General features: G+C 37.7%; 16 protein-coding genes and 1 non-coding gene across 17 annotated transcripts; 9 read left to right on the forward strand and 8 right to left on the reverse strand.

Moving 5' to 3' along the window:
- Positions 1–534: 534 nt before the first annotated feature.
- mef1 (mitochondrial translation elongation factor G Mef1) lies at positions 535–2,835 on the forward strand (the record flags this gene model as incomplete). Its single annotated transcript, XM_056180134.1, has 1 exon — positions 535–2,835. The coding sequence occupies one exon, from the start codon at positions 535–537 to the stop codon at positions 2,833–2,835; it is 2,301 nt and encodes a 766-aa protein (XP_056035522.1).
- Positions 2,836–3,347: 512 nt separating this feature from the next.
- On the reverse strand, positions 3,348–3,926 carry sec66 (ER protein translocation subcomplex subunit Sec66; the record flags this gene model as incomplete). The annotated part of the gene is made up of 1 exon (XM_056180135.1): positions 3,348–3,926. One exon carries the CDS (start codon positions 3,924–3,926, stop codon positions 3,348–3,350), a length of 579 nt encoding a protein of 192 aa, XP_056035525.1.
- Positions 3,927–4,528: 602 nt separating this feature from the next.
- On the forward strand, positions 4,529–5,510 carry psh3 (ER packaging chaperone for amino acid permeases Psh3; the record flags this gene model as incomplete). Its single annotated transcript, XM_056180136.1, has 2 exons — positions 4,529–4,639; positions 4,971–5,510. The coding sequence occupies 2 exons, from the start codon at positions 4,529–4,531 to the stop codon at positions 5,508–5,510; spliced, it is 651 nt and encodes a 216-aa protein (XP_056035524.1).
- Positions 5,511–5,989: 479 nt separating this feature from the next.
- On the forward strand, positions 5,990–7,318 carry mtx1 (metaxin 1 (Sam37); the record flags this gene model as incomplete). The annotated part of the gene is made up of 1 exon (XM_056180137.1): positions 5,990–7,318. One exon carries the CDS (start codon positions 5,990–5,992, stop codon positions 7,316–7,318), a length of 1,329 nt encoding a protein of 442 aa, XP_056035519.1.
- Positions 7,319–7,553: 235 nt separating this feature from the next.
- On the reverse strand, positions 7,554–8,482 carry SOMG_01345 (diacylglycerol diphosphate phosphatase; the record flags this gene model as incomplete). Its single annotated transcript, XM_056180138.1, has 2 exons — positions 7,554–8,177; positions 8,276–8,482. 2 exons carry the CDS (start codon positions 8,480–8,482, stop codon positions 7,554–7,556), a joined length of 831 nt encoding a protein of 276 aa, XP_056035518.1.
- Positions 8,483–9,517: 1,035 nt separating this feature from the next.
- Positions 9,518–10,189, forward strand: duc2 (DUF1769 family protein; the record flags this gene model as incomplete). The annotated part of the gene is made up of 1 exon (XM_056180139.1): positions 9,518–10,189. The coding sequence occupies one exon, from the start codon at positions 9,518–9,520 to the stop codon at positions 10,187–10,189; it is 672 nt and encodes a 223-aa protein (XP_056035521.1).
- A 394-nt stretch (positions 10,190–10,583) lies between these two features.
- saw1 (recombination protein Saw1) lies at positions 10,584–11,009 on the forward strand (the record flags this gene model as incomplete). Its single annotated transcript, XM_056180140.1, has 2 exons — positions 10,584–10,752; positions 10,807–11,009. The coding sequence occupies 2 exons, from the start codon at positions 10,584–10,586 to the stop codon at positions 11,007–11,009; spliced, it is 372 nt and encodes a 123-aa protein (XP_056035520.1).
- A 339-nt stretch (positions 11,010–11,348) lies between these two features.
- On the reverse strand, positions 11,349–11,986 carry tsr2 (rRNA processing protein Tsr2; the record flags this gene model as incomplete). Its single annotated transcript, XM_056180141.1, has 2 exons — positions 11,349–11,618; positions 11,720–11,986. The coding sequence occupies 2 exons, from the start codon at positions 11,984–11,986 to the stop codon at positions 11,349–11,351; spliced, it is 537 nt and encodes a 178-aa protein (XP_056035527.1).
- Positions 11,987–12,251: 265 nt separating this feature from the next.
- mrps17 (mitochondrial ribosomal protein subunit S17) lies at positions 12,252–12,548 on the forward strand (the record flags this gene model as incomplete). Its single annotated transcript, XM_056180142.1, has 1 exon — positions 12,252–12,548. The coding sequence occupies one exon, from the start codon at positions 12,252–12,254 to the stop codon at positions 12,546–12,548; it is 297 nt and encodes a 98-aa protein (XP_056035526.1).
- A 583-nt stretch (positions 12,549–13,131) lies between these two features.
- Positions 13,132–13,848, reverse strand: rib4 (6,7-dimethyl-8-ribityllumazine synthase; the record flags this gene model as incomplete). The annotated part of the gene is made up of 2 exons (XM_056180143.1): positions 13,132–13,572; positions 13,807–13,848. The coding sequence occupies 2 exons, from the start codon at positions 13,846–13,848 to the stop codon at positions 13,132–13,134; spliced, it is 483 nt and encodes a 160-aa protein (XP_056035387.1).
- A 783-nt stretch (positions 13,849–14,631) lies between these two features.
- On the reverse strand, positions 14,632–14,979 carry mim2 (mitochondrial MIM complex subunit Mim2; the record flags this gene model as incomplete). Its single annotated transcript, XM_056180144.1, has 2 exons — positions 14,632–14,669; positions 14,799–14,979. 2 exons carry the CDS (start codon positions 14,977–14,979, stop codon positions 14,632–14,634), a joined length of 219 nt encoding a protein of 72 aa, XP_056035388.1.
- An 887-nt stretch (positions 14,980–15,866) lies between these two features.
- stn1 (telomere cap complex subunit Stn1) lies at positions 15,867–17,070 on the forward strand (the record flags this gene model as incomplete). Its single annotated transcript, XM_056180145.1, has 3 exons — positions 15,867–15,975; positions 16,041–16,139; positions 16,271–17,070. 3 exons carry the CDS (start codon positions 15,867–15,869, stop codon positions 17,068–17,070), a joined length of 1,008 nt encoding a protein of 335 aa, XP_056035385.1.
- Positions 17,071–17,361: 291 nt separating this feature from the next.
- Positions 17,362–17,465, forward strand: SOMG_20063. Its single transcript has 2 exons — positions 17,362–17,397; positions 17,430–17,465. It is a non-coding gene; the product is annotated as a tRNA-Arg (tRNA).
- Positions 17,466–17,756: 291 nt separating this feature from the next.
- Positions 17,757–19,769, reverse strand: SOMG_01353 (uncharacterized protein; the record flags this gene model as incomplete). The annotated part of the gene is made up of 1 exon (XM_056180146.1): positions 17,757–19,769. One exon carries the CDS (start codon positions 19,767–19,769, stop codon positions 17,757–17,759), a length of 2,013 nt encoding a protein of 670 aa, XP_056035386.1.
- A 385-nt stretch (positions 19,770–20,154) lies between these two features.
- On the reverse strand, positions 20,155–21,054 carry ade7 (phosphoribosylamidoimidazolesuccinocarboxamide synthase, SAICAR synthetase, Ade7; the record flags this gene model as incomplete). Its single annotated transcript, XM_056180147.1, has 1 exon — positions 20,155–21,054. One exon carries the CDS (start codon positions 21,052–21,054, stop codon positions 20,155–20,157), a length of 900 nt encoding a protein of 299 aa, XP_056035383.1.
- A 1,304-nt stretch (positions 21,055–22,358) lies between these two features.
- On the forward strand, positions 22,359–23,348 carry mis13 (MIS12/MIND complex Mis13/Dsn1; the record flags this gene model as incomplete). The annotated part of the gene is made up of 1 exon (XM_056180148.1): positions 22,359–23,348. One exon carries the CDS (start codon positions 22,359–22,361, stop codon positions 23,346–23,348), a length of 990 nt encoding a protein of 329 aa, XP_056035384.1.
- A 769-nt stretch (positions 23,349–24,117) lies between these two features.
- Positions 24,118–25,788, reverse strand: SOMG_01356 (spermine family transmembrane transporter; the record flags this gene model as incomplete). Its single annotated transcript, XM_056180149.1, has 1 exon — positions 24,118–25,788. The coding sequence occupies one exon, from the start codon at positions 25,786–25,788 to the stop codon at positions 24,118–24,120; it is 1,671 nt and encodes a 556-aa protein (XP_056035381.1).
- Positions 25,789–25,894: the final 106 nt, after the last annotated feature.

A 25,894-nucleotide genomic window follows, 5' to 3' on the forward strand; every position in this document is an offset into this window, starting at 1 on the left:
AAAAGGCGCGTCCTTCTTTAAAGTCTTCTTATTCTTCATAATGTTGGATCAATTCACTCAAAGCGCAAACTTCCCTGTTTGCCTTTTAGAAATTTCAATTTTTGGGTAAATATCGACATTATTAACAGCTACTCTTCGTTATAAGCGAGCCTTCCGGGAGACAGAGAGTTATGGAGGAAGAGAAAGAAACCAAGAAACACATCAGAAAATTGTAATTTCTTTATAATTAACTAAAGAACTTTTTTAAGCGCTTCACTGGATGAATTACAGTGCATTTTGACAGTAAAATGGAAATAATCAAGACTTCCTTGTTTACATAGTATTTCTTTCTTTCCTTATTCATAATAATTAATAAAAAGAGTTAATTTTACCGATTGTGATTAAAGCCAATACTTTCGAGGCCTTTTCATCCATGTCGCGAAATCCAGCTACACAAATTATCCTTCCACCAAAACTCCCCTCTTTTCTCAAGTCAAGCAGGACAAAAAGAAATCTCTCTTTAACATAATTTTGCATTTTATGAATTGAATAAAAATGTTGAAGCTCCCAATTAGGCAGCTAGCAACGCGTTTCCCGCAAACTTGTAGAAACATTTTGGGATGTCGCTTTGCTACGACGGATACCGCCAAACCAGAAGAGTCGGAAGCATCTGTTCAAAGCCAGCTCAGCGAAAATGATATGAAAAGGTTAAACCACATTCGTAACATTGGTATTTCTGCTCATATAGACTCAGGAAAAACTACGTTTACTGAACGCGTTTTGTTTTATACTGGACGAATTAAAGATATTCACGAGGTCCGTGGTAAAGACAACGTTGGTGCTAAGATGGATTCAATGGAATTGGAACGTGAAAAAGGTATTACTATTCAATCCGCCGCTACTTACTGTACTTGGAGTCGTACCCTCGACCAAATTCAAAGTGAAAAGCAACAAGGAAATCAAACTCCCCAAGAATATAGCGTAAACATTATCGATACTCCAGGCCATATTGATTTTACTATTGAAGTAGAGCGTGCTTTGCGTGTTTTGGATGGTGCTGTCCTCGTTCTCTGTGCTGTTTCTGGTGTTCAATCCCAAACAATTACTGTGGATCGACAAATGAGAAGATACAACGTTCCTCGTGTTTCTTTCATTAACAAAATGGACCGAATGGGTGCAGATCCTTGGAAGGTAATTCAACAAATCAATACAAAGTTGAAGATCCCCGCTGCTGCAGTACAAATCCCTATCGGAAGTGAAAGTGAAATGAAAGGTGTTGTTGATCTCATTCACATGCGCGCTATCTACAATCATGGTGAAAAAGGTGAAAAGGTTGAATTTGCTGATACTATACCCGAGAACTTGCAAGGGCTTGCCCAAGAGAAACGTTCTGTTTTGATTGAAAAGTTGGCTGACTTGGATGAACACATCGCAGACATGTATGTAATGGAAGAAACACCATCTTCAGAGCAATTGGTGCAAGCGATTAGAAGAACAACCCTTGCTCGTAAGTTTACTCCTGTCTTGATGGGATCTGCTTTGTCAAACATTGGCGTTCAACCAGTTTTGGATGCTGTCTGTGATTACTTGCCTGCGCCCTACGAAGTAGAAAATGTTGCATTGAATGCAGCTGAAGCCGAAAAGCCTGTTACCCTGATCCCAAGCAGCACAAAGCCACTCGTTGCACTCGCATTCAAGCTAGAAGAGGGCCGCTTTGGTCAATTGACTTATTTACGTGTTTATCAAGGTTCCTTGAAGCGTGGTGGTTACTTGTACAATGTAAACTCAACTAAAAGAATTAAAGTCTCTCGTTTAGTCCGCATGCACTCAAATGATATGGAAGAAGTTGAAGAAACTGGAGCCGGTGGTATTGGTGCCATGTTTGGCATTGAATGTGCCTCAGGAGATACCTTTACTGATGGTTCCGTTCATTATACTATGTCTTCCATGTTTGTTCCTGAACCAGTTATTTCGTTGTCTCTAAAGCCAAAAAGTAAAGACACTTCAAACTTTTCAAAAGCTTTGAATCGTTTTCAACGTGAAGACCCAACGTTTAGGGTTAAACTTGATGCAGAGTCGAAAGAAACAATTATTAGTGGAATGGGAGAACTCCATCTAGAAGTATACGTTGAGAGAATGCGCCGTGAATATAGGGTAGAATGCGATACAGGAAAACCACGTGTCGCCTTCCGTGAAAGTTTGACCAAAAAGGTACCTTTCAGTTATTTGCACAAAAAGCAATCTGGTGGTGCAGGCCAATATGCTAAAGTGGAAGGGTATATTGAATACATGGATGCAAAGGAAGATGATGCTGGTAATGTGGTTGATTTTGAATTTATCAACAAAGTCACTGGTGGTGCTGTCCCCTCTCAATATATTCCAGCTTGCGAGAAGGCATTCCGCGAAAGTCTTGAAAAGGGATTCTTGATTGGGCATCCCATAAAGAATTGCCGATTTGTTTTGGAAGACGGTGCATACCATCCAGTGGATTCTTCCGAGCTTGCTTTCCGTATGGCAACCATAACTGCATTCCGTGGTGCATTCTTACAAGCCGATCCAATTATTCTGGAGCCCATTATGAATGTCAGTATCACTGCTCCTGTTGAACACCAAGGAGCTGTTATTGGCAATGTCGATAAGAGAAAAGGAACCATTGTTGACAGTGATATTGGAGAAGAGGAATTCAGTTTGTTGGCTGAAGTCCCCTTGAACAACATGTTTTCTTATTCCTCTGATATTCGTGCATTGACTAAAGGAAAGGGTGAGTTTACTATGGAATTCATGAAATATTTGCCCGCACCAAGATATGTCCAAAAAGACCTGATTACCGAATACAACAAACAACAACAAAAATAATTTGAAATTTTGCAATTAATATTGAAATTTTTGTCCTGTCTAGAAAAAAAAAAAAAAAGAAGCTTTATGAAATTTCATGGGCTTTGATCATTGCATACCATAATTAATATAGTTTCATTCTTCACCTAATAATTGATCTTGTCTGTTGTGAATAATATTAATTTTGGCTGAAATAAAAATTAACTTTCATTAAAGATTTAAAAGGAAAAGATTCGTCTATATACAATTTTCTTTAATTGGACCAAAGTGTGGAATGCAAAGGATGAGGAAGGCTAAGAAAAAAGTAGGAAAGGTTGAAAGAGAGAGACATGACAGGTAGGTTGAGTCGGTGGTATATGCATAATTTTACTAGACGTTCATAGCGATGAATCCATTCGCTGAACAAATATGGACCAAGTGAACGTTGCCAAAAACCACAAAGGAGGAAAGAAAAGAGCATAATAAACCGTAGACGGGGAAAATCAAGAAATAGATATGGACTTTTGGTGTTTAGGACCGTCGATAGAAAACGCTTAAAAGACACCCAAATCTTTTTGGGCTTCTAAGCGCCGTTCATTCTCAGCGTCTTCATAAAGTTGCTTCTCGCCAGACCAGCGATTGGAGATTTGTTCCGAATCATTAGGAATTTCCTCGATTTGCTCAATAATTTTTTCGTTTTCAATGATTTCATTGCAACTTTGAAAAATAAATTGGTTCCAACCAGGCTGTAAAGAATTGGCAGTCTTTGCAATATCCATCAATTCCAGTTCAGTTTCTTTTTCTAACCGGCTAAATTTACGAACCAGGTCATCGCCAACACCACCTCGATTCAGCAAAACGTTGAGAGCCATTCTAGACGATTTTAGTCTCATTAACTGGCGCAGAGCTTCCGTAGCGCGCAAGACTAATCCTGCTTTTATGATGGTGTCTGGGACCGGAGGATTTTGCTCCAAAAGCTGGAAGAAGTAGCTTCTTACAAAATTTTTTCCAAACCACTCTTCTGAAACAAATTCGTTTGGTATGGTTCTTGATTTTCGAACAAACACAGAAACACCGTACATGGCGCCAATCAGCACCGCAACATATATTAATGGAGCATATATAGAGATCATTTTCCTGTAACTTGATACCCAAATATTACCTAGTATTCCATACGAAACTTTGACTTTGTTCGCAATGGATCTTGCAAAGGAGTAAGTCTTACTTGGAAGAGAGATGCGGATTCTGCATCCAACAAATGCAGTAAATAAAATAACGGCGTGGAATGAGTCGAAATCAAACTACACTAGTAAACAAGAGGTTCGTAAGGGAAACCCAAAGACCCGAAGAAAAAAAGAAAGCTAATTATGCAGTCCCAGGTATTTTAAAACTTGTTCGTTTCCATCACTTCGAAACGAACATGATGATATCGACGTTGCACAACAGTCAGCTCTCTTCAACCGTTTCAAATTTTCAAGAGACGGACTGAATCAAAAGAAAGAGAAAGATGAAAGGAAACCTAAAATTGCTTTATAAATTGCATTGAAAGACATTAGTAGAAGGATCTGTTAAGCAATATGTCATCTACGTATTTAGCAGGTATGATGTTACGAAATGCACATAGGTATGAATACGCAGTGGACTATAAGGAGAAATCGAGCATTGAAACGCTGGAATGGACTTGACCTAAACCACAAATTTAGAGAAAGGCAAGTTTAAGAAAAGTCAAATCCTCATGAAAAAACCCGCATTTCTCCGTTTTGTTACCGTTGAAGGGTTGAAAAACCTTTCTAGGCTCGGTGTTTTGATGAGTACATCGTTTTGCTTGGCCTTGTTGTTTGTCAGTGTAAGTAGCTTTTATTTTATTTTGTTTGATTTGTAAAAAACATACAGGATGATTGAAGAAGCACGGGTGGAAACCCTCGAAAACGTGCTTGAAACAGGAATAATCAGTTGTGCTTTTCATTTTAAACCACTCATTGAACATAAAGTGGTGCTTGATTCACGAAATCATTAAAAACGAAAAAAGAAGAAATGATCAAATAGCATTACCTTGGAAACGACGAGCAGAACTGAATGGAAAGCACAATTGGTCGCTCCTACTTTATGTCCTTCCTTCAATTGTTATAAGCATTGTTGGATTTTGTAATTCGTAAATATAAAACTAACTGGTATAGAGTATTGTGGATTACAACACCTTGTGGAATCCAGGACCGGAATCTGCATTTACTGCAGCTGAAACTTACTACACGTTGCTAGCGAATGCGAGTGCTTACCATAGATACTTTTTCTACTTTGTTGTCAGTTCAGGAATGATCTTCCATATTATTCAAGCCAACAAAGTAACGGGTGATGACCGCTTGTATTATTATTCCAGTACTTTTTTGTATATAACTGCGTCTGTGATATTTATCGTCAATGTTTCTCCTGCTATCATTACTGCAAAATTACGTCGATACATTCAATTCGACAGGAACATGCATTTTATGGTTCTTGGTGCCTCTCAAGTCTTGATTGGTTTTCTTTTGGTCGGTGTCCTTCTTCTCCAGCTTGGACATCTATTTGCTCTTTATGTAACCGATATCTTTCAACGCGAGGATACCGAGAAACAATCTAATGAAGCGGCCGAGCAGGAAATTTCTGCTACTGACAAAGAATACACTTCCAAAGTCACCTCCAAGTATTCCAGTCAAGTACAGAACAAAAAGGAAAACTAGCTTCAAAAGAGGCTGTTGGACTATTTTTTTGTTATAATAATCTCCATTTTTGTTTTATTTAGTTTGCTGTCTATGGTTTTTTCTTTAGAATAAATGAATCTACCAAATCACAATTCACAATATTTCTGTTCATTCTGTCATTTCTTTCCCTGATCCCATAATCTCGTAATAGTTACGGACTTTCTTTTAATCTATCTGTATTTAATAGTGATTGTCAGTTACTCTTTTACTTTTACTTTTTGAAATTCCATTTTCTTTATTCACTACTTCTTCATTCATTCTAGGTAACATATCGTTGTTACTCCAGCCGAAGAGACATATCTAGTTCTTGCAAGATCGTGTTTCTTCCGAATTGATTTTGGTATAGAAATAACCGTAATATTTTGACTTAATTTACAATCCGTTTGCCAGCTTTTACATACAAAACGTCTCTAGTATCAGAGCGTTTTTGGAATTAGAACCCTTCAAGTCGTTACAACATGCTGCAGTTATTCGTTTACGGTCCAGGACTAGGCTTACCAAGTTTAGATCCAAGTTGTTTAGCAGCAATTTTGTACTGTTCACTTGCTGTTCCTAAGGATGAGTTTGCGATTTATCAGACCGCAAATGCCAGTATGAGTCCGACACAAAAGCTCCCCGCTTTATGGGACGGACGTGCGTGGGTAGGATCGTTAAAAAACGTTTTATTTTATTTGAAACAAAAAGGATACAATTTGGACAATCAATTAGACAAGGATGCCCTCAGTAAGATTAACGCCTTTTCCTGCCTTTTAGAGAGAAATGCTTATGATCTATGGCTCTTTAAAGCCTACGTATGTGAAGATAATTATGTTCGTGTCATGCGTCCCGAGTGGTCCAAGGTGCTCGGATTCCCTTTCAACTATATGACTCCTAATGCGTTTCAAAAACATGCAAAAGAACGCCTAAACTTAACACTTGGAATTAATGAAGACAAACTGTCTTATGAAGCTTCAAAAATGCCCATCTCCCATAGATGGACAAACGCCTCCCGCCAAAAGCAAGCACTGTTACAAGCCCAAGCTTTTCGAATCAGAATCTCTTCTCTTGCTCGACATCTTTATGGCTCTTTGGAACTACTAGTAGGAGATTCTGAATTTTTATTTGGCGAACATCCTACCTCTCTTGATTGTCTCCTCTATGCGTTTCTCTCTTTTCATACCCTTACCGAAAACTTTGATCAATTAACCTTACGAAGCACAATGCAATCGTCCGCACCAAAATTATTTCATTTGCTAGAATCCTTAAAAACAAAATGGTTTCCGTCTAATGAACAAGACGGCTTGCTTTCCAGCGTTTCCATCGAAAAGCAACCTCAAAACCTTCTAGCTGTAGCACGAGTTGCATGGAACAATGTGTCTAAAAAAATTCACGAAACCAAGAATTCATTTCAGAATGTTTCTATTTCTTCTGAAAAGCAATTATCGTTGGCTAGAAATGGGTTTTTCATCCTAGCTTCCACCTTTGGTTTTGTTTGGTTCGTCTTAGCAAATGGCATAGTAGTCATTGAGAGTGAGGAAGACGTAGATTTGGATACTTCAAGAGATGAATCATCCTCTGCTCTGGATACTGACGTTCGCTCCAGAGAAGTAGAGCAACGTTTGGATGACAATACCAGAGACGAAGCTCCTCCAGAGGCAGAAGAAATAAATGCTTCATCTATGTCAGCAGAAGATCTTTTATTTGGTTTTGAAGGCGAAAATGAAGACGATGATGGTGACTGGGAAGAGGAGGAAATGGATGATGAAGAGGAAGAGGATTTCGATGAAGCTGATGCTGATATAGCTTGATTGAAAGTTATGGAACAGAAAACATCTCCTTTTTGGGGTATGACAGATTTTGGGTTAGTATTACTTAATTTTAATAAGAGCAGCAATCGTATGAATAAATAATTTTTTAAGTCATCATCAGTTATAAAATAAATACGTATATTATGCGCTATAATCATTAATTATTCATGCTTAAAAAGAGTGTACTGGATGATTCGAGAAATAAACCTGACTTGCTATAAGTGTCAGTGGCATTCTAAACCATTTCTTCTACCACTCGTCTGCTGTCCAAGTTACCCTCATCAATTTCAAGTTGAGCGTATGGAATGTTAGCAAGAGCGTCATTTAAAGGAGGGAAAGTTTGACGATAACAAACGTATGCAATGGTCATTCCCAGAAAACCGCCAACGACAATATCTTCTACGTGATGACGGTAATCCTCATTACGGCTAATACCTATCCAGGTAGCGAGCATCAATGGTAGAATAGGCATTACAATCGCCCAGGAAGAAGTCTTTTTGCGAAACATCCTCAATTGAGAGGCAATGATCAAGGAGAGATATCCAAGTCCTGCGAAAGAAAAAGCCGTATGGCCAGAAGGAAAGGATCGTAATCCATCTTGCAGAGTATGACTCTCCCAAGATGTAGTACAAACATGGAGATCCACCAACCCGGTATGGGGAGATGAACTAAGAGGATCACAGCGAGCTATAAAGTCTGGGCGAGGTCTTCCCACTGTGTTTTTAATGACGGTTACGATGAGACCAGAAATCATGGTGGAGTAAAGTAAACCCATCAAGCTCTTCCAGAATAGAAGAGGACTTTTTCTGAATCTACCAAATCCATAAAGAATTAAGCCAGGTAAGGGAAGGGTAATTAGCTGAAAAATAAAAAGGTCAGTCGGTAAACAAAAGAAAGGAGAGGAGGAGCATATCGTTCAATGGTATGACTCCAAGAATGCAACTAAGATAAACTTACCCCTAGGTACATTGTAGGTACTCGTTCATGTTTAGCATGAGGGTGAGAAATTGTTAAATCATCCAAAGAGAATTGCCTCTGAAAGGGAAGCATTGTAACATCCATAATGAAATAACACAACGAAACCAGAAGCAATACCGCATAATCTCCATAAAGGATCCATAATTCTTTCATTTTTTCATAATGTTCTCTAATTTCAACAGACATGTTGGCAATATCGCACGAATTGCCAGGTGTGTAAGTGGAAAGGAGTCTATATCAAGTATGAAGTAAAGTCTTGGATGTACATAGAAGGAAGCTTTGAAACCATCTTTTGTATAAGAAATTTTAAAAACAATAAAACTAAATTTTGAAATCATCTTTTTTGAAAACACAAAGGATTTCCATTCGAGCCATTCTGGCTATGTTATTACTAGTTTTCCAAATAATGCATCGTAAGCTTACATCCACGGACATGCCATTTGCTAACTCCATTTACCTTTGAAGTTCCTTTGACACATTACCATTTACGTGTTTGCTTGGTCTGACAAACTGAGTCGAAAATTCTTACCCTCCCAATCTACTTCTTACTAGAAGTAGAATGAACGAATGCAAAAGTCTGTATAATTTGATGAGAAATATTAAAAATAATTTACCAAAGAATTGATTAATATAATGTTGAAAGAACACCCGCAAGCTCCTTTATTACATTCTCTTGCCCATCTCAACAGCAATTCCCTTAAAGTTTCCAGTATAGACCCTTCCAACCAAAGGATTCTAGAGAAAAATATTGAAATAAAAACATTAATTCATCCTTGGCTTATTCCTTAGTTGAAGAGAAACTAAATATCTCTTTGCTAGCTTGTAAACAAACCAACTGTATTTAAGCTCACCTTAAACGAAAGAGCTTAAAGACCGATTTTTTCAATTCCTTCTATAGTAGATGAAGATGGAAACTATCGCATCGCATAAATTAACAATATGAAAACAAAGAAATCTTTTCGCAAGGAAAAGCAACACTGAACTTCGACCTTTCCAAAGTAAAACAGAGCCCTTCAAAAAGTCGCTTAGTTCGATAGCTTTTACCTTATAAAGTAGTCATATCTTTGCAGGTATATACGTATAATGATGTTGTCATTAAAATATATATCGCACTTCTTTTTTCCTTCTTCTAGAAGACATCTCCGGTTTAATAACTGGTTTTAAAAGAATTTCAAATTGAACAACGTCTTGCTTTCAGTTTTTCGACCTCTACGTAGCAACATGAAATGTTCATTGATTGTTGGCTCACGTAAAGAGGCCATCGCAATTAATGGTACACCAAATTTTGTAAAGTCAAAACACTTTGAGGGACGGGTAAAGGTACGACTCCGGCACTATGAAGTTCTGGATCACGAGTATTTCTCAAAATCCAACGATACATGCTCTATTATGATTGCTGGAAGGTTTCTTCCTACGCAAGGTGCATTAACAGCCGACGATATTTTGTTTGGTAATCAATTTGAGAAACCCTTAAGAGATATTCTTCCAACTGGATCCTCTTACATGATGAAGGGCCTCAAGCTGGTAGACCCAGCGATTGAGTATGATTTGTACTGTGATCAACCATGGGCATTTTCTCCATTTTATGCGACTATGACAAGGCTTAAAATGGCCAATGCTCAACCGCCTTTGGAGTATTTTTACGAAGATTCTTCGGAAAGAAGGAAGGAAATGCAAGATCCTGAAAACCGAAAGAAATTACCGATAAAACCAAACCAATACTTCATCGCTGACTTTTGTAATCCATTTTTTGACCCTAGTTCCATGAGCGTCTCCGTTCCATATACCGGATTGAAGTTTTCTGTCAAAAGTTATTATTCCGGTCAACCTTTGCGATATGTTTGCAAAACTCGGGCAGGGGAACCAATTTTTGCTATAGAGTTTGATTTGTAAATATGAAACAGAAGGACTATATATCTTTGAGCAGCTGATACCTAGTCATTTATCTCGTTGATTCAATAAAAGAGAGAGAGAGAGAGAGAGAGAGAGAGAGAGAAAAAGAAAATATGTTTCATTTTGTTCCGACGGTCTTTGACAGGAAATGATAAAAATAGATAGTTATAAGATTACATTATAGTTCAAACAGAGTAACTCTTCAATACTCCAATAGTCTTTGTTCTTCTGTCTTTGTTTCACTTAACTTTCATTAAGCCGGTTTTGTCTGTCAATTGTAGCTTTTCCTTTTTTTTCTTTTCATTTAAATCCTATTCAAGCTTGTGTTCACTTGTATAGAAATTACTCAAAACATGCCCAATTTCCTATACACGCGGTTCATCAATCCGTTTCCATGAATACCACAGACAAAATTGTTCGATTGCGGCACAATTTAAAATGTCATGTTCGAATTCACTTTAATAAGAAATATCCCGTAGACATCAATGATTTGTTATTCTCTACCCAGCGGGACTTACACGCGGTTGCTTTTTTAAATCAAGGAAATGTTCGCACAGTTTATGGTAAGCAAACGAGTGCAATGGCAAAGATTGAAATTATACTAATAATGGCTACAGATGGAAAAGTAATAGACGTGTATTCCGAAGCTGTGCAAGGACATGCATTGGTGGAAATAGGTCGAAAATTTGTGCAGCCAAAAGAACCACAAGATGAAGAAGACAAAGACCAGAAGCCAACGTTGGAACTTCAGTATCAAGGCTCAATGTCAAACAAAGTCGTTCATGTCGCCGTGAAGGGCGCTCTTTCGTCTTCGTCTTGATCAGCAAGCCCACAAATACTTTTCAATGCAACAAACAGTAGCTGTGAAAAATAAAAATAAAAACCGGAATGACTACTTTACTACTATTTATGGTTATGATTGCTCGCCATATCATGACTTACATAACAAAAATATATCAAAATATGAACCTTGTAAAGAATATTTTATTCCATTCCACCCTTGAACCATTATACCGTTATAATTTTTCTTTTCTCTATAGACCAAAACATAGCAAAAAACAGAGCACGAAATACTGTAGCCGCTACTCTCTATAAATATGCTGCACCAAAATGGAATACCTTGAAAAGCATCCATTCAAGTGAATAAGTATTTTCTTCTTTAACGTTTACGTTGAACAACAGTGAAACCATCGTCGTCAACAGTTGGAGCCTTTGATTCTTTTTGAGCAGGCTCCGCAACGTCTTCCTGCATCGATGGTTCTCCTTCGACAAGTTCAGGAACACCAGACTCTGAAGGTTTCGAAGTTTTATTGTTTTCTCTCTCTTGCTTTTCAACCATTGGCTTTCCTAAACGTTCATGGATGTCACGAATGGGATCAAAGTTGTCTTCCAAGGTCGCTTGCCAGATACGGTGCAAATCTTGAGCTAACTAGAAATGAAGCAATTAGTATTTGAAGCTAAAAATGACTTGAAAGAGGGGAAAAGGAATGACATCCATTCTCAAAACCAATTTGCTAGCTAGCTACTTACAATGTAAGGAGAGTCGTCTTCAACAGAACCCACGTTAAACTCGTCCTGGAGAATTTGTAAAATGAGTTCTTCAATATCCCAAGGATCAACGTCTTTTGCAGAGCAGATATAGTCTACTAGTGCTCCGGCCATCCAGTCTCGCTTGTCAGCTGTATCGACATCTGCCCATTCTTCTGCGACAGCTTGTCTCATGATGGGCCAGCAGCACACTAAAACACCAGCAGCATATTCATAATACGTCAACTTCTTTGAAGGATCGTCAAACATGGCGAAGGATGTATTTGAACTTTCAACTTTGGTAACTTTTTACTTCCAAAAAATGCACTACCAATCGTTGAATAGGTTTACCGAATGTGACTTTATGTGCTTATTATAGATTGCACAGACAAACGAAGTATGGTAACATGCTTAGTGTGGCATTTTCAGTCACAGTAATCTGTAGTGGAAACCAAGTTGAGAACTCTTTGGCCGAGTTGGCATTTCTTGTTTCTTTCTGAATTTCCAAAAGCTAAGTAGTTTTTTGGTCGAGAAAATGAAGTTGAATTACTTTGGAATTGTTATCTCAAATTTTATGCCAAAAACGGCAAAAGTACGCGTTGCAAAAGAAAAGTTCCATCCAGTCATCAAAAAATATGTAACAAAATACCAAAACTATATGGTACAGGATGATCGTGGATGTGGAGTTGGTGATGCTGTAGTTATTCAGCCTTGCAGACCGCGTTCTGCGACAAAGAGATTCGAAATTATAAAAATACTACAAGAAGCAAATCGCGTTTCTCCCAATGCGTTTTCTACATCCAACGAGACACCAACTGAATTAAAATCATAAACTAGCAGAGCTTGAGTACCTTATAAAAGATCCGATCCCCAAAAGTTTTATGTCAATCGTCATGCCTTTGAAGAAACATGAGTAAAGAGGGCCTGTGGTCCTTAAACAAAGAAGTGTGCCATTGGAGACATCTATCGTACAGGTAAATGATTGATTTGAATTGTAAAAAGCAATTCTATTGTCTGTTTTCACTTGGCTATCGACTTTGAAATTATTCATTTTTTTGACTCCACAATCGGCATTTTGTAGTTCTTCTACTTTTGCATTTTTAGGATGTATACGAATGTTTTTCGTACTTTTTTACCTATTCTCTTGACATTCAGATTCAGTTATCTAATGAAGTATGTTAATTAACTAGATTGTTTATAAAAAGTAAAAAGGGCAAGAGTCCAAACAACAAAACTACTACAGAACAGTTCTTCCAGAGGATAATGAATAAACGATTAAACTTACAAGGTGAAAGAATTATATAATAGTATTCAGGGAAGGAATCCTAGTTAACTAAAACTTAAACGTTTCATTCAGCAAAAATAGAAGGGATCAAAAATTATTCAAAGGTGATACAAGGGTTCGTTGCTCTCATTTAATTACCAAGATTCTTTAGACCCATTTCAACTGCTGCGGAACCCCAGTCATCACCGTGGTTATGGCCGCCATTAAGTCCGGCACGATAAAGGGCTTGCTCTTCATTCAAAACAGTCAAAAGTCCCAAAATCACAGGAATATTGAAGTCGAGGCCAATTCGCATAAGACCATGGACAACAGCTTCGGAAATGTATTCAAAATGCATCGTGGAGCCCTTGATTAAGACACCAATACCGATAACGGCATCATAATGGTTGCTTGCCATGAGAGAACGAATGCCAACGGGCAATTCCCAGCTTCCGGGAACACTGTTGACGTCGATGTTTTCTGCTTTCACTCCATGATGTTGGATCATTTTGTTCACGGCACCCTTTACCAGAGGCTCGATAGCTTGCAAGTTCCAGCGAGCATGGACAATGAGAATTCGAAGATCGGGGCCCTAACATGTTAGCAAATGTTGTTTTTACGAAGACTTTGCAAGCAACGTTTTTTCGTCTGTTCCAAGATTTTTGACTATTGATCTTTGTGCGTCGTCCATTTTTTAAAAGCACAGATACTGCTCTATGCTGCCATTTTCAATTAAGAAAAGAAAGAAAAACAGTTGAATACAAGGCCTTTCAATTATCCTTCAAGGGAACCGACGAAATGTACATTGAAAAGTACTAGCACTTACTTGAAGATCAGATGGGTTGGGTCCTTTAATTCCTTCAAACATTTTTTAGGCAATAAAATAAGTAATGAAATCGTGCGTAAATAGGGTAAAGTTGACAGCAGGGAACCTTTTCAATTGTGCTGAAAGGTAAAAGTTGATGATCTGTTAATAAGCACAGTGATCTTCAGAACAAGATGATTTAATATCCGTAAAACGATGGTTTGGTTAGTAAGGCGTTGTGAAAAGAGAAGAACAAAAAAAGAAGGAAAAATAGAAATGGAAATAAAAGATAATTTAGATTAGAAAGCGCTGAACAACAAAAGGGATTAGTCATTACTGTGATTTTACAGGATTCTTCTCTACCGGTAGAAAGGAGGATACAAGATAAAAAGCTAATGAATAAAATGAGAGAGACAGAAACAGAAAAAAAACTAAAATAAAGAGACCCTATATTTAAGCATATCATAAACATTAAGCGTAATAGAAAAGTGTTTGATCACATATAATAGAAAAAGAAACCATGAAAGCATACTGGAAAGGTATCTTCAAACTTAATGAAATCGGTTTAAAAGAATAAGAGAAAGAAATTGAAACTGATGTCAGCAACTTTATGATTTTCTGTTCAAATTTTCATGAAACAAGACAAGGGAATCGGGGAGAAAAATCAATCACCCTCAAATTTGTAGAGATAGTCATAAGCATAGTTGGGCATAAATGATTTCCAATGAATGAGGGCGTATGCTGTCGCCGCACCCTACACAGAGGTCTTTGTCCTTGGAAGACAAATGAAATAAGAAACTTCCCATCACTTGAATCCCTAAACCGTCGACGGTACAAAAACAACAATTAAACGATTCGACGTCGATCTAGCCAGCGAGCCCAAACTATAGAAAAAACAGGTTAGTATGTATTCTGCTTTTTCAGAGACATAAAAGGAAAGCCTTTCCCATGAATGAAAGCGATAGCTGACGACTGCTTCTATGTATATACGATAGAGATCGAACTTTACGTACCATGGAAAGCGAATTTTCTTCCTAAAAACTTGCCAGCAATGGGAAATATGACTAGGGACAATAATTGTTCCAACTGCTCTATAGATTCTTTCAAATCATCATCTAATTCACTAGAATAATCATCATCATCAGCATCAACTTCTGATGCCGCAGGAGAGTTCAAGTGAAGCAAGTCGGTCATCCTAGTCAATCAAACCACGAAAGTTGATTTCCAAATCAATCAAGCATAAAAGTGAAAAATAGCTAAACGAGATATACTCTCCTTGTTTGTATACAGTGATGAAGGGAACACTGACGAAAAATAGCAAATCTTGAACTAACGAGGTGAGTAGTTTAAAAGCAAAGTCAGGTCAACAAAGCATGGTGCATTATAGTGGATCAGCGTAGTGCCGTCGGGCTTTAATGATAGAAAATTACAAGAAAATATTTATGTTTTATGTAAAATCTCTTGCTTGTACACATGCGAAGGGTGTGTGCTCTAACGCAATGTGTCATTTATGAGATGCAATGCTTCAAGATCTTTACGTTTTTAAAGAATACTTCAAATTTCGTAGACCACATGTATCTAAAACAAGATTTTTGTTCTTCCAAAAGAAATAGCGAATGCTGTTTTTGTCAAGCACATAGATTTCCACGCAAAAATAAAACATTTTTGTATGTTCATAGCGCATATTACGAGTGAAATTATTTTTTTTCTCTTTCTTTTACTAAGTTTTCTTTGTCGAGGGAGAACACTCTTTGTCTTTTATCTGCCTACTGAAGCCATCACTCCTTTACCGCCGGTGAATGCAATCAAAAGGTGATTCCTTCTTTGTTCCATAATTACATATTCGGCATTTATTGTAGTTGACTTGTCTGAAACGGTTGACTATTCTTGGTTTTTCTGAAATCTTCAAAACTGTTGATTTGACTGACTTTTGCTGCCTTTTACGACGCGCGACGTGATCAACATACAGGTGTTTACGTTTACGTTTTAGTTTCAGTTTCAAAGGATCTTTTCTTTTTCTCTATTTAGAAAGAAAAAGAAGCAAAAACACTACAATATATGTTTCGGAATGCTGGTTCTAAATGCTTGGAGAAGATGAAGGCATAAACAAGCACTGCACTACTTTGACAAAATGGAATCCTATGTTTATTAACGACGTCTACTCTATCGTCTTTAACAACTCTACAATTCGTATGTTTGCTTCTACATCTGCAGGTGGTAGAGAATTGCCGGCATGTTTTATTAACATTTGCTAGAAAGCATAGGCTTCTGGTTTGGACATCCCATTTGCTGGATACAGATCGTAGGATACGTGGTTTCGTTAGATGTCTATGAAGAAAAATGCATTTGTATAGGTAGGTGCAAACACTATTATATTCAGGTCGCCGAATCCCTTGTTAACCAGCTCAAAATAAGGGTGAAGCACTTCTCAAACGCATCGTGTAAAATATGATATCTAGATTCTCTTACTAACGCTTGTTTCTAGTTGATGATTGCAGTGGGCAAAGTTTGCGCACCGTCTTCTCTCTGCAGGAGAGACGTTCCGAGGCACAAAAAGCAAAAGGATTATATCCTGGAACTATTGTTCGCATTGGTGGGAAAATCCAGCGTTCCCGTTCTTTTCAATTGGTTGCCTATAAGTTAGAGTTACTTGAGGATCCAAATGCTGAATGGAAGGAATGGCTTCAAAGGATCCATTACAGGAAAAATCTACAGAGAACGCAATCGAGTCTCAAATACGTAAACAATAAATATGGGGTTCCTTGCAAATCGATCAATTCCAGCAAGCACGCTAAGGTTCTCCTTTCTCACTTGCGCCGATTATGTAAAGCTAATCCAGAGGCTGGCTTCACTATTGAAGAAGTGCTTGGATTTTTGAAAATACATTACCTGGAGCTTCCTTCCATTCCCATTATAGACGTGGAAAGTCAAAGGATGGAGATGTTACATGGGATCGATGAGGAAGCTATACGACTTTCACTTTTATCTCTTGTGCAACATGGGAGAGTTGTATACAAAAAGCCACATAATGTATATCGTTTACTGTATAGTAAAGATGTGATCAGATTTGTGATGCCGATGATGCCTAGTGGACGTCTTGAGGCCCATCGTGTTTTAGATTTGCTTCGTCAAGGAAATGCCATGTTTCAAACAGTTCCCATCTACGCTGTTGCTAAACATATTCGAAAGTTTCTTCGGTGCGCCAGGAGTACCTGGGACGAAATAGAGAAGTATGTTTGGGAACTTCAAAACCATAACTATGTTTTTTCTACCAAGCTAGTGTAATTTATGTATTTAAATAAAAAGATCTTAATTTAAAAGAAGAAATCGAAAAAAGCCTCGACATGCAATACTAAAATGCCTACATTACATGAAAGACCACAACTTCAATATAACTTCACGTAAACAAATGCGAAATAAACGATCTAATATACTTTTTTGTTTTATTATTCATATAAATTACATTCAAAACATTTCCCTCAATCCATAATATAGGACTCCTATTCTCTTTTGTGCCTTCTCTCCTTTTTTTTCCAACCGGATATATACCTCTTATTTTCATCTTCATCAAGCTAGTTACGCGTGGCGCAATGGTAGCGCACCTCATTCCTACTCGGTTTAGAAGCTGACCTGGAATCTGAATAATGAGGAGGCTGCGGGTTCGAGTCCCGTCGTGTAAGTTAAATTTTTGGCTTTTTTTTATTTGATGAAAACGTAGTTTCATAATATTATCAAAACATTTACAATTAAAAATAACTTACTTCAATTGAATCATCCGAAGAAATACATTATTTCATTATAAACAATAGTCAAAATTACCATCTCAAACAAGTAAAAACCTCCCAGTAAAGCTAAGTACTAAACTTCTAATCCTATTATTATTGTCGCAATTCATTGCTTTATAGTTCTTTCCATAAAACCTAATAGTTTCTGAATGAATCGCAGACATCGTAGTCCACTTCCTCAAGAATTTATGACCGGCACCCTGCGTCTTCGCCATCATAGTGAACGTCTGAATCGTTTTGAGACGGTTGAAGAAATCGCTCGGCTATAAAACTCATACATAACTGCATCTTCAATGTCTTGTTTTTCTCTTCCTCCATTAATTGAAGGTCGTCAATCTCCATAACTTCATTTGCCATCTTTTCTGTTTCATTATGTGATTCTTTTCTGCTGGAAGAATGTTCCTTTTGCTGTAAAAAAAAATTATAATCATCATCGTCATCACTAAATGGTTCATAAAATAAATCTTCGAGTTTCATGATTTTTTCATCTCCTTCATCCCCTTCATCTTCGTCGTCTGAAGTATCGCAATCTGATTCGAGAGGTCGAATGTTTTCGCCGCCATTGGGATATGTGATCGCTTCTTTAGTGGTATATACTCCGGTTGCGCGTGGCAGTTGTGCATTCTGATTTCGCTCTTCCGGGTTTAGTTCGCTTAAAGTGTTATCTTCTTCCTTTTGTACTGCATCGTCGAGTCCCCAATTTTCTCTCATATGCTCAAGGCATTCAAAAATCAATCTGTTTGAATTTGGAAACATGTCTTTGCCATCGCTCTTTTCTTCTTCGAGGTCGAAGCTATATTTCGGTTCTAATGATAACATATCTCTTTGTTTGTACTTTCTTTTGGTTTTGTTTGCCTTGTGTTCTTTTTCTTCGTAAATTGGTATTATTGGCAACAAACGCGGATCGTCCTCCCATTTGGTGTATCCACTATAAGTATCATTTTCTTCTGTTTGGTCCAAGATGGAACCTTTTTCTAATGTTTCGCTGTCTGCTTTTTGTTCATAAATTGGGAGGATTGGGAATAAGTTTGGGTTAACGTCTTCTTCAACGTGAGTTTCATGATTGTCATAGTCTCCTCTAAGTTCATTTTCAATATTAAAAGTGCATTTCTCGGTATCAGTGCTGTTTTTAAGGCTACTTGTTTCAGCTGAGTCTAGGTCGCTTTCTTTTGTTGAGTTTTCAGGAAAGACTTGAGATGACAAGGGATTTCTCTTCGATCCTTCGACTTCTAAAAGTGTTTCTGGATTTAAGTCTTGATTTTGATTTTTGAAGACGTCCTCCTCGTTCTTTTCATCATTATTTAATTCCGTTTCATCGTTGCATTCTATAATTATTCTTGGTTCATCTTCAAAAATTGACTTCCAGTAGTCTGTATCTGCATAAGTATCATTTGGTTCGCTTTCATTAATTGTTTCGTCACAGACTTCTTCTAAGGTTTCTTTTTGAGCAATTTTGAGTTTACCAGTTGAGGTTTCGTACTCGAGAAGTCCAGGAAAGAAATCTGTTTTTATACCACTTAGACAGTATAACTTGAATATTTGATTGCAGCAAAATAGTTGGGTGTCTGTACTCAACGCATCATGGAAGTACTCACGTACGATTTGTTGCATCTTGGTACTCCTTCCATTCACATTAAAAGATATTTTTTCACCATCTGCCTCGATGTATTGGCCATTGACGAGTGGAGTCAAATGCTCGAGTTCTCCATAATGCCAAATCAATTGCACTTTTCCGTCAAGACAGTAGACATAACCGGTAACTGAGGGGAAATTCTGAAAACAACTTTGATATTCATAAGATTTTAAATTATACACTGAGCTTTCTTTTGATTGAGACCAAGCTTGGAGCGTTTCTTGATAGTCTAAAACCCAAGAGGCATAAATAATTATTTTTTGAAGAGCAAGAATAGTTGTCTTTACCGAGAAGCTAGCGACCTTGTAGAGCAGTTGGAATGGAAAAAGAACAGTGATTATTATTGTTTTCAAGAAGGTAGACAGAGCCAAGTATGTAAGAATCGTTATAGTAGAAAAGGTTTTGGCAATCCAAATTAGAGCATTCTGAGAAAAGTTAATAACACTTCCAAGGTTTTGAAAGAAGCAAAGGATGGCCAAGATACAAGATGAAATGGTTAGTGGTTTCAACAAGATATTGCCTATATCAAGGTAAAATTGAATTAGTGAAAAATTGATGTAAATCATTTTCGTTTCTTGGTGAGATTAAGAGGAAGAAATAATTTCGAATGACCCATTTATATTTTTTTTCTTTAATATAAACAAACATTGAAACAAAGTTCGTGAAAACAATCACCATCTAGACAACAGTGAGAATTTTGCGTGTAGTAAACAAACAAACAAACAAGTAAGCAATCCAAAAATAATTTTTTTAAAGAAAAGCGAAACGAAAATTATACAAAAATTAGTGATCAATCGTTAGTTGATTGAAATCCAGAGACGGGATATAAAAGTTTTCAATGATTGATGCCTCATCATTGGCATTCCGTAAAGCAGCTAAGGGTTTAAGATGAATGATTATATAGCTTTAATTCATTTTTGGTAGTAAAATTATGGAACGGAATGCTATAAGCTAATAGGACCAATTCTTTCCGGTAATCATTTCATAGGCATCCATATACTTTTTACCAGTAGCTTGAATGATATGCTCAGGAAGGGACACTCCAGGTTTACCATTGAGTTTATTAGAGGTAAGCCAATTTCTTAAAAACTGCTTATCAAAGCTGTCCGGAGATGATCCTATCTTGTAGTCAGCAGCGAGCCAAAATCGAGAAGAGTCTGGAGTCAGCACTTCATCCACAAGAACAACCTTGTTTGTTGCCTCATCGACACCAAATTCAAATTTAGTATCAGCAATAATAATTCCCTTTTGTAATGCAACGTTTCTGGCAACTTTGTAAAGCTCAACTGCAGTTTGAGCAACTTGTTTAGCCAAGTCCTCGCCAATAATGTTACCCATAATATCAGGATGAATGTTCTCATCGTGCCCCTCAGCAGCTTTTGTACTTGGGGTGAAAAGAGGTTCAGGAAAAGCCTCGCCTTCTTGCATATTAGCTGGGACTTGTATTCCATGAACGGTACCATGAGTCTGATATTCCTTCCACGCACTTCCGGTTAAGTAGCCACGAACAATGGCTTCAATGGGAAGAATTTTAAATTTTTTAACAAGCATGCACCGATCCTTTAATTCTGGATGCTGTTGAATGACCTGAGGCATTTCGTTCCATTCCGATGTAACAATATGGGTTTGGACTTTCTCTTTCAAGAGCGAAAACCAAAACTCTGAGATTTTTGTAAGGATTTTACCCTTTTCTGGTATTCCATTATTCATAATCACATCGTATGCGCTGATCCGGTCTGTTGCAACAAATAGCAGACAAGAAGGAAATTCCTCACAGTCGTAAAGGTCCCTTACCTTTCCGGAAGCTACCTTTTTGAAGGGCTCCGGCAAAGATGTTTCTAAAACGGTCATATTTGTAATTATTTCAAGATTTACTTGTTCTCTCCTTAGACCTTAGCAAGTGAAGCAAAAGGATGTGAATACCAACAAACTATAAGGTGAATGATATTATGTCCAAAAAAAGAAACAGTACAACTAAAGAATTGATATTCCTTGGCTGCACATAAAAGTTAAAGGATTGAGTGTAAAAGACAGAGATTGATGAACCAGATATAAGATATTGAAACGTAAAGGACATTTAACGCCGAATGACTACGTCCATGTTATTCTTTCAGTATAGAGTATAGAATAAATGCATCAACTATAGCAATAGATATACTTTGTTTGTTTTTTGAAGTAAAAAGTTATTGATGGGAAAATAAACTTGAGGATTAATACTTCTGAAAAGTTTCGATTTTATTTCGAGACGATAGTAGCTCGAAAAAGACTTTTACCATTCCTATGCAAACCATTTTCTAAACTTCTCATACAAATATCGTGCAGCATTGTTGATAGCTGCCAAGTTTGAAGAAGCAAAGCTTTTCAGCCAGGACTTGTCAGAATGTTCATCCTTCCTTTTGAAGGCTAGTAGACTTAGTATGAACATATTTCGCAAATAAAAAAGAACCTATTATCGATAAATCCTTATGAAAAATTCATTATGGACTATGAAGTTTCAATCTAGGTAGCATATCATATAAAAGGAGGTAATATAGGTATCGATAACCTTGATTTACCAATATAAATCAATGATGTCGCTTAAGTAAATAATCCTAAGACGTATATTACGAAACATCGCTACCTGCCACTCGTAAATAAGCAAACGATGGTAAAATAAAAAAAAAAGGCAAAAAAATTCAGAGAATAATACAACAGTTTTAAACTATTTCACAATGCCATTGTAGTTATTGGTGAACAATGAATTTCTCCCTTGACGAGTAAAAACATTCATACGCCCGAATAAGTTTGTTGTAACGTTATTTATCTTTTTTTGTACTGAGCTTTGAATTTGTTCCTTTGTAAATCATTGTTAGTATAAGTTCCAAATGCGTATGCGTACTAAAAGAGAAAAAAAAGCTATCAAAGATGATAGTCTAGACGACGTCTATAACAAACCGCGTTCTTTGGATGAAATGACACCAAATGAAGATGTCATCCTATGTGTTTTCCATTATAAAAGACCTCTACATATTCAACAGTGAAATTATTCATTTCTTATGATTCCTATTTTGAATAAAGAATTGCTTCTTTGTTTACCATGGGACTACCTTGCTGTACGGTATTCGAATTGTAAACAACAGACATTGCAAATTGGCACTGATAGAAACAAACGCACAATGAAACGAAAGCAAGAAGTACAGGAAGGGTTCACTTTTGTCAGAAAAGGAAAAGAAACGACAGAGGTGAAACATGCCAAGGCCAACACTTCTCAGAGGGAAGAATCACCCACGTCTGAAAAAATGATTCCATTGCCTGTATCAGATACCCCAATAATCAAGAAAACCCAAAAACTGAGAAAATCCAAGGGAAGGAGAAGCAGCCTTGGCCAACGAGGAAAACGTGCTAGTAGCATTGGAACAGGATTTGAAGCTCTTCCTCATGCGGACGTTCCTACTAATGAATATTATCGTCACATTTCAAAAGATTTGTCGGAGCCCCTTCGAATGAAACAGCTGCTTCTGTGGGCTTCGTATAAGCATTTGAATGAACAGCGGGAAAAGTACAAGGAAACCAAAGAATCCAGCGAGGCCGCAATTGCAAGGTCTATCATTCAAGAGGTCCTTAATGAATTACTGTCCAACCAATTCTCTATTAGTTGGTACCAAAGATCTCCCAACGAAATTATTCCAAATAAGCCTCATCCTCAGAATTTGAAAAATATACAGCTTTTGGACGAATTGACAGCTCAACTGGCTAAGCTACAAGACGAAGAAGCCACTTGGAGGGCTGTTGCTGCAGGCTCAGTGGAAAACGAAAAAACGCTTCACTCCTGTCGACGTTTGTCCGACCGAATCAGTTCGTCTACTGATTCAACTAGTAACGAACCGAAAACATCCAACCAGACACAAGAAAATCAAGATTATGTTAAAGATTTAAGAAAGAATCTCGCTCCTTTGCTTGACTCCCTATCTCAGCATATACACGCTATTCATTCTTTAACTCGCATCGGCCCTAGTGTTCGATCGGCATTTGGCGAACGAGCCGCTCACAATTATTTTCTTCACAAACAAAAATTTTCCAAAGCAGCAAATCATTCTGATACGATGAATCTTTTACGGGTGTTGTCGAAAAGCGCATACCAAAGCCAACGTAACAACGAGCCATAGTTCTTTTATGCCCGTACACCCATATAATATAGAAGAACTACTTTTTATTTTTGGTCTTATAACCTCTGCCATACGTTGCTTCAACTGTTTACGATCCTTGTTATAGAATTTTTATGCCCAATTTGGCTAATGTCTTGTATTGATGCTTTTTATTTAAAATTCACGTTTTCTGTTTTCTGTTTCCGATATTTTTTGGACGACTATACTTTTAATTAATGTACGTGTAATAGGATTGAACGGTCAATCTCTATGCTATATTCTCCAACTTTGCTTACCGACAAAAAGTGAACAAAAGAAAAAACAGTAAATTTTATCATTAACTTCTAGAATGAATTAGAATGAAAACAACTTTATAAATATTTTAAAATCAAGGAGGTGAATTGACTTCCTGTCTAAAATGCTCAAAAATCCATTTCCGATAATTTTGATCAAACCCGAATTATTTTCACAGAACGATCAGCTAAAAAACATCAATCCCATAACCTATGTGTTTTCATTACATAAATTATAAAACATAAGGACAGAAGAGAAGCAAGTAAACACCGACAATTATATAAACAGGTTGGAGTTTATAACAAGCAAAGAGAGGGAGATTTCATGATATTAAGATTTTGAACATTAATGAAAATCCCAGCATATATACATATACATATACATATATATATATCTAAGTAATTTTGTTCCTGTTGTAAAAGAACAAAATCGACGACGTTTGTTTTAACGCCTATGTAATGAACGATCACCCGAATGAAGTGACAAGAAAAAAAAGCTATGCAATGGCAGCTTTTGATTTTGCACGAATTTGGGCACCGTAAAAGTAAAAAATAAAGGGTATAGGAATTGCAGCAACGGCAACCATACCTAGGAGAAAGAAAGCCCATTGCCGAGTCATACCGTCCATCATAAAGTCGATAAATAGAGGGAAGGCAGCACCGCCTCCCGAACGTACCATTGTCTTGGCAGCTAGAGCAGATGCGCAATAATTTTGATAAACATCGATCAGATAATTATTGGCACTGAAATAAAACAGCACCATACCGTAACCGAATGGAACACCACTGAAGGCAGGACCGATCCAAATTAATCTGGGGAAGCTTGTCCATCCAAAAATCAATAAACCAGTAGGAATGAAAGGAGCAGCAATCATCATACCAATTAAACGCCATTCAGGAACTGACTTACCACCGTTTGCATCTAAGCGGTTCATGTATTGTCTTTCCAAAAAGGGAGTAGTAGCTAAAGCGAAGAAGACACCAACCAAGACGGGAATAAACATGAGACCAGTAATACCTTCGTTGTAACCTTTTCCTTTCACAAACACGTTGGGATAGGCAAAGAAATAACCATAAAGCAAAGCATAAATAAGGGCGATGTAACAGGAAATACTCAACAAAATGGGTTCTGTCATCAACAAAGTGATAGGACGGAGTAAATTGACTTGAGCAATTTCCCTAAAAGACAACATTTGCTTTTCTTGGGCAGTGTAAACCTGTCGACCAGTCTCCTTTCGAATTTTTTGGGCGCGCCAACGTAAAAGGACAGGAGCGTAGGTTTCGGGAATGGGAAGCATAGTGATATACATGACAAACATGTAAATCATATTGACCCAAAAGATCCAACGGAAGTCATCGGTACCGACACCAATCCAACCACCGACCAAAGGACCAAGGGTGGGACCGGCGTAAGGACCGGCGGCAAAGAAGGCAATGGCAAGACCACGTTCACGATTTTCCCAAACATCGGACAAAACACCACCGGCAAGAGTAAGAGGCGAGCAACCAAAGCAACCGGCAAAGAAACGGCAGATTAGAAGGCAAGCGATATTATTAGCCAAAGCGCAAGGAATTTGAAGGACGATGTAAATGGCTAAAGTGATGAGGTAAACGATACGGCGACCATACATTTCACTGAGAGGACTGATGATTAAAGGACCGATACCGAAACCGGCGACCATGAGAGAACAAGAAAGGGCAGCGACTTCAGGACCGACATTTAGATCACGACTAACGTGTTCCAAATCACCGGCAATGACGGAAGAACCAAAAGCACTGCAAATGACAAGCAAGGAATTAATAGCAGTGATATACCATCTCCAGGACCGGGACCAATTGTGAGGGTTACCAGGGTCATTCATTTCCCAAGTGACGAGTTCTTCGCCTTCCTTGTTGATGGTGGGATCGCGATAGAGACCGCCCTCGGTTTCCAAGTTGTACTCTGCGACATCAGGAAGACCACGGGTGGTGGTGAAGGGGTAGTTAAGATCGACACCGTTGGGAAAAAGAGTCTCGGATTGACGGGAGGTAGTACGGTTTAAAGGATTTCCGTAGATATCCAACATACGGGACTGAGTCAGATGAATGGGATTTTCAGCGGCCTCGGCCTCGAGCGCATCTAAATCCACTGCATTCGAACCATTGGTGGTTCGGGGTTCTAAGGTCATTGTAACGAGAAGAGCAGTTGAGCGAAGACAGAACAGAAGATCAAAGAATCGAGAGAAATAAAAAAGACAAAGGGCAAGCGCAACTAGTATAGGAATCGAAGAGAGA

Source organism: Schizosaccharomyces osmophilus, chromosome 1 (assembly GCF_027921745.1).
Source record: "Schizosaccharomyces osmophilus chromosome 1, complete sequence".
NCBI classification, from domain to species: domain Eukaryota; kingdom Fungi; phylum Ascomycota; class Schizosaccharomycetes; order Schizosaccharomycetales; family Schizosaccharomycetaceae; genus Schizosaccharomyces; species Schizosaccharomyces osmophilus.